Genomic DNA, 6,000 nt, shown 5'->3' with positions numbered 1-6,000 from the left:
TTTTAATGGCAAAATGACAATGTTTTTTCTCTGTTTAGACCAAGTTCTTGAGCAGGGAGTAATTTGCACACCTGTAGAACAGGAGCTCTCTGTATAATAAACTGAATTAAACTGGCTGCATCCCAGTGGAAACTTCTAATTTAATTGTAGCCCCTTAGGACAGCAATGTAGGCATTCTGCTAATCAGGTGAGTGTGGAGTGCACTCTGGGATAGCAGGTGAGACAATTTATCTTGTAAAGATGAGTAAGAGTAATAAGAAATCTGATTTCAGATAATGCCTGTGGGTGCTACTCCTAACTGTCCAACAACATGACCTTGCTTAGCAATTTTAAGACAAAAAACCCATGTAAAGGCTTTATTCCAGCTCCAGGATGGGATCTATTCACTGATCCATAACAGTTCTCCCAAAGTCATTAGAATTTTAGTACCACAAAACAAAAATATGGCTTTTTCTTAGGTTTGGGTTGTTTTTTTTTCACCCCAATCCACAGCAAAATACTTTTGGCCATGGATGGAAAGAAGGAAAATGAGGTTCTGTTTTCACATTAAATAAAAATAATATTTTTCTACACACAGGGAAAAAAACCAGAGGGACAAATTAGAAAAAGCAACAAAATCTGAACGAATCAGCAGAAATGCTCTATTCCTAAGGCAGAGCCTGAGATTTGCAGTCACTCTGGGGACATTTTGCTGGTTGCCAGTGTCATGGTTTCAGGATATCCCTGCTGTGCTTGATTTGATGCTGTCCTCCTGTTCTAGCCTAACCACGTTTGTTATTAAATGTGGCACTTGCAGGGTTATTTGGGATATGGAATGGGACCAGGGGATGGGATCTGTTGGGTTTAGCTGGGTAACAATTGCAGAATTTCAACCTTGCAGTCTTACACTGTACCTTTGCCTGGAGGAAAGCTGAACAACATTACTTTGGTGAAAGGAGGGAGGCTGTTCCATTTTAACATCATCAGTAATGACTTTTTATCAGTAACATTGTTTCTTTAGGGCTTTTTTTTTTTGTGTGTGTGATGCTCTACATGGGTTATTAATGACAATAACTTGCTAAATTATATTCTTCTCAAAAAAAATGATAACACACAGATGTACAAACCCACATTCATGTGTTGTTTTATTGGTGCATTACAACATTACATTTCCTTCACATTGAGAAAGCATGAGAGTAAAATACATTGATCCACAAAAATGCCTTCCCTACGCTGACTTTGCACTGCTGATTGTGGCACCTACAGATCCCTCCACAAGTTTCAGTCCATTAAGTCTTTCATAATTTTAATTACATTTTAATCAAACCTTTTACATTGTCTCCTTTATGACTCTCAATTGAATTATTCCCATTAAAATGTGTTATTCTTTACTGCTTTTCTGAGATCACCAATTACTCCTGCAATTTCAGGTTTTATGCTGTATTACACTTCATGTTCCAATCCTTTAGCAGCCACTACTCACTTGAGGGCTGGAAGAGATTTTCCTTCTCCCAAAAACAGCCTGTCTGTACTAAAAGCCATTAAAATACTGAGAATGTGTACAGCACAGTTAGAAGGCCCCACTCCATTTTGAGAATAAGCCAGATCTATATAAAAACATGCAAAATGCTCTATGCATCAGTATTAAACTTCTAATTTTGATTGAAGATTTATTCTTTTTTTAACATTTGCATATAACCTGGAAGACTAGGGTTCCTGCTGAAAGAAAGAGCTGATGGCTAAGCCTCACCCTGGCTCTGGGGCTCTCAATAATCCTCCCACATGAAGTAACAGAAAACTATATTTGTTACAGAATTCTGTAGGATGGTTTAAAAACTTCATAGGAAGATTAAACCTCCATTGAACTCTGTGGATTTCTAGAATAAGGTCTCAACCACACCAGAGGAGTGTTCTGTCAAATCCAGTGCAAGTAACAAGTAATTTTGCTTTGCTGATGCTGGTATTGTGAATTATTGTATATTCACCAGGAAAACCACAGCTAAATTCAACTGTCTCTGCTGTAGAGCTCAGAATTCTGTAAGTGAAGCATCCTCCCTCTGGCTCAGTTAAACTGTACCAGCTTTGCTTTTTTCTGATTTCTACAGAACCTCTCGGGTTCACTCCTGTTACCTTCTGTTCCTTAATGTCACTTCCTATTTATAGCCATTTCCAAATACCATCTACATTTATACACAGCAAGGTTGCATCCTCTTGTACACAGTTATTAGGTTTATTTTTTTATTTTTAAGGGGACCCTAATTTACTTGCTTTTTATAAAAATTCAAGTGTTGCCAATCAGGAAGCAGCTCTTCTCAAAAAAAAAAAATATAAATCTACAAAGCTTTGCTTTGAGGAAAATAAATGGCAAGCCTTACATAAAGACATTGAGCTGTTTGAATCACAAAATGTCTACGAGGCTGATGCATATTCCAACAGGAACACAGAAATTATAATCATGGCAGCAGTCTCCTCCAGTCTGAAGCACCGTAATTGTGGTCGTTGATCAACATTATCTTGATTGCTCCAAGAAATGTTCAAATGCCAGGGTGTGGTCTGGAATATTTTGCCTGCATTTTTCACAGGATACCTATGGAGAAAAAACCTGGAATCTGACATTCTGCCATCCAAAGGTACATCATCTCACAGGAACGGGATGTATACTGCATAGTGCATTCCTAACAAACAGAATCCTACCGATAATAAATTAATTTCAGCCACACAATTGTTAAACTTCCCCATACCAACAGTGGTTTGATTCAGGTGAGTCGCAATTCAGGTACCAACCTTGGCAAGCACCATGCCCAAGAGCATGGTGGGCTGAAAATGTGGGATGGGATTGGTGGAAAACTGTCTCCAGCCTTCCTCTGGGAATGTTACACTGCTGGAAACCACCACAGGCATTTGTGGTTGTGCACCCAAAGTCACAAATGAGAATCTTTGCATTTCCTCAGGTCACCAATGCTGCAGTGAGTCACTACACAAGAATGAACATGGCACAACGAGATCCACAGAAAACTTTGTGTTTCTTTGTCCTCCCAGCTTTAGGGGGTTTTAAACACCTGTTTGAAAGACTTCAGCTCGTTAAATGCAATGGGTGTTCTTTTCTTTCAAATTTGTTTTGATGGTAAACACTGCAAGAGTTCTCAAAAATTGCTGATGGTCAATACCAAGTTTCTAATCCATCCTGTATGTTGTTCTTAGTTGGTAATTTTAACAGTATGGAGTTTCTTGAAGGTGAGAATCATCCTGTGGAACTACTAATGCACAAGGCTTGGCTCTCACAAGCACCTCACCAGCCACACCTTTCAATTTCTTGGTCATTAGTAGCTCAGAAGACCTTGGCAAAACTTGACAATTAATACAAAGTTCCACCAGCATGTGGAGATTTTTGTTAATGTCAGAAGGCAGCAAGATAAACGTAAGGATGATGCCCTAAATTATCAAATTACAGATGTTGAACACCTGATGAAAAGTGCTCTGTGTACTCGCCACCCATCGAAATCAATGAGTGCTGAAGATGACCAGAACTTTGTAGAAGATGCTCAGTACTTCAGAAAATCTGTTTCCAGATCTAGTATATGCTCAACCAGATCTCAAAATTACTCTCTTAACCATTCTCCACATGAGATTCTTTTAAATAATGTGCTTTCCCCTTCCCTTGAGTAGTTCTACCTGCTTGCAGTAGACTGAAAACAGATAATTCAGCAAGTCAGTAAGAACTGAAAATTTAGCTTTAAAACTATGATGGTGCCATGGCATTAAAAATAAAATATTTAAATTCCCTTTATAAAAAGGAACGAAACCAAAGGAAAAAATGTACATTAAGAACCACTGTTAAGAGACCAGTTTGGAGGAAATGTGAGAAGGCTAAAAGTTCATTCTGCACATTTCTCAAAGTCATACGGGACCTTCAGTGATTCCCTCCAGAGGCAGCCCAGTGGCATTGTCTGCTGTGGGTCTCTCCTCTTTCTTCACTGAGTTCTGATCCAGCAGGCTGACGTAAGACTTGTGACAGGCTGTATTGCCCAAAGGAGGGTAGTGCTGTCTGTAGCAAATATAAGCAAAAATGAGGCCAATCACCCCTCCAACGAAAGCATCTGCAGGAAAAAGCAACAAAACCAGAAGCACATTACAAGAGGAAGGGCAGACAGGAGTGAAAACTCAAATAAAAGACATTTGGTGGATGTGAAAGTGTTTAACACAGAAACTGTGGATTTTGAATTTTTCTAAAGAATTTGGAACAAAATACCACACTGGACACATAAAATCCATCCTTGGGGACTTGTGCAATTATTTTGAACACCCAAAGTGTAGAGGGTTGGCTCAGTTTTGGGAGAAGAACACTGGGAGTAGAATGGCCTCCATGAGGTGTCCAACACTCCTGATGCTCCAGATCACAGCTGACCACTTGTGGGTGGGCAGCCCATGGATCTTCACCCAGTTAAAAAAGCAGCCAAGAACAATCTCAAGCTAGATGAATTCTTACCAAAAGCATCTGAAAGGTCAAAGATTAACCATGCCTGTTAACTGATTTAACACCTCTTGAATATCTTTGATGTTTTTTACTATCCCATATTCCTATCAGAAAATAAAGTAAGGTAAGTAATGCTATTGGATATTTGCAGCTCTCACACTGAGGCAATTTAAAATTTTCTATAGAGGATTCCTTCTGTTTCTGGTTATTAAAATAACCAGAAAATACTCACCTCACTAAAATACTCACCTCATCTTGTGTTTCATTTACAATCAACAAGAGAAAAATTTCAGTGGACATACACACTCTGTGAAAGCCTCTGATTTAACATGAAGAATAATGAAGTGAGGCAAAAGGAACTGGTTAAAATGACCTGACAACACATTTTATTTTAACAAGACTGATTCAGCCCCACATCATCTGTGTGTACCTGTGTTTCCATTCTTTTAATTTCAAAGAACCCAAAGTGTAATTAAAATGGTGAATCATTTAGTTTACTGGCAAAGAAGGATAAATCAATACAAATTATTTTTGTCTAAAGTCCTTATTAAATACAGATTAAATACCCTGGTTTGGCATTGTGATTTTTACCACAACAAAGGCCATGTAGTTCAATTTTCAATGCATAATAGATGGTTTGTAATCATTAGAGAAGAGAGATGCCTTTTATCAGGAATGGCTGGAGCAAGAAAACCTGAAAAATTTAATAGTGAGGTGGATAAATTTAAGAAATGTGACTGTAAGTCACATTTGAGGAACAGGACTACATGGAATGACCCAGGAGATGCCTTCTAATCCTATGTTCTCTTCCTCCACACAAAAGGACAAAATTACTCTATCACAAATTAATGAAACAGGGGCTCAAACAGGAATTTAAAAGGTGATTGTGAGCAGACAGTAACTTATCCTACCCACACTAGAAGCTGACTGATTTAATCAGCCTGGCTTTACCGAACTATAATGGTATTAAAGGCACTGAGGGCAAGAATGTTCACTGTACAGCATGAATCAACTTGTAAAAAACTTAGTTATTGTGACAAGATTTATTTTCTATAAACCTGTGTTAGGTGCAATTCTCAGATAACTTGCACCTGCATAAACAGTTTTTACACTGTTACACAGAAAAATGAAAATTATCTTTCACAACCAACTTCTCAGCACGTAGACACTGAGAGTTTGAGTGACCAATCAATACAGAATAACAACTTGTTACTAACCAATAAAGGTAATTGGCAAGAAAACTCCTAACCGATTAGAGTCCCACACAAAGTCTGTAAATCTGTGTAAAAATGAATTATGTGGATACAGAATGGGCCTTTTTGAACCATGAAGAAAATGGAGTCCTGTGTAATTTATTCTCACAAGTCTGCAGCTCCATCTCCTTAAAATTCAAAGGCAGAACAGGAGCAGCTGTGATGAGCTGAGTCCCAACCCTGGGTGCAGTGTTCCTCCACCATGCACAGAGCACATCACCATCACCTGCTCACCTTCCAGCCCATCAGTAATTCTGGCAAGGCACAGTTCACACTGCAAACACCTCTTCCAAA

At 38.6% G+C, this 6,000-nt stretch overlaps 1 protein-coding gene across 2 annotated transcripts in view; it reads right to left on the bottom strand.

Annotated features, from left to right (window-relative positions):
- Window positions 1-1,099: 1,099 nt before the first annotated feature.
- Window positions 1,100-6,000, bottom strand: part of PLPP4 (phospholipid phosphatase 4) — a 48,703-nt gene continuing 43,802 nt past the window's right edge. The window contains exons 7-8 of one of the 2 annotated variants that reach the window (XM_074545315.1): window positions 3,888-4,076; window positions 1,100-2,566 (exon numbers count right to left, since the gene is read on the bottom strand). In XM_074545315.1, the coding sequence (XP_074401416.1) occupies window positions 2,556-2,566; window positions 3,888-4,076 (200 nt within the window). In that variant the 3' untranslated portion in view covers window positions 1,100-2,555. Of the gene's footprint in view, window positions 4,077-6,000 lie in introns of both variants that reach the window. The other variant, XM_074545316.1, reaches the window with a different exon arrangement.

The sequence above is a fragment of the Zonotrichia albicollis genome, chromosome 7 (assembly GCF_047830755.1).
Source record: "Zonotrichia albicollis isolate bZonAlb1 chromosome 7, bZonAlb1.hap1, whole genome shotgun sequence".
Classification (NCBI taxonomy): domain Eukaryota; kingdom Metazoa; phylum Chordata; class Aves; order Passeriformes; family Passerellidae; genus Zonotrichia; species Zonotrichia albicollis.
Note: the sequence above shows the minus strand (reverse complement) of the source record. Positions and strands in the feature narration are given on the sequence as shown.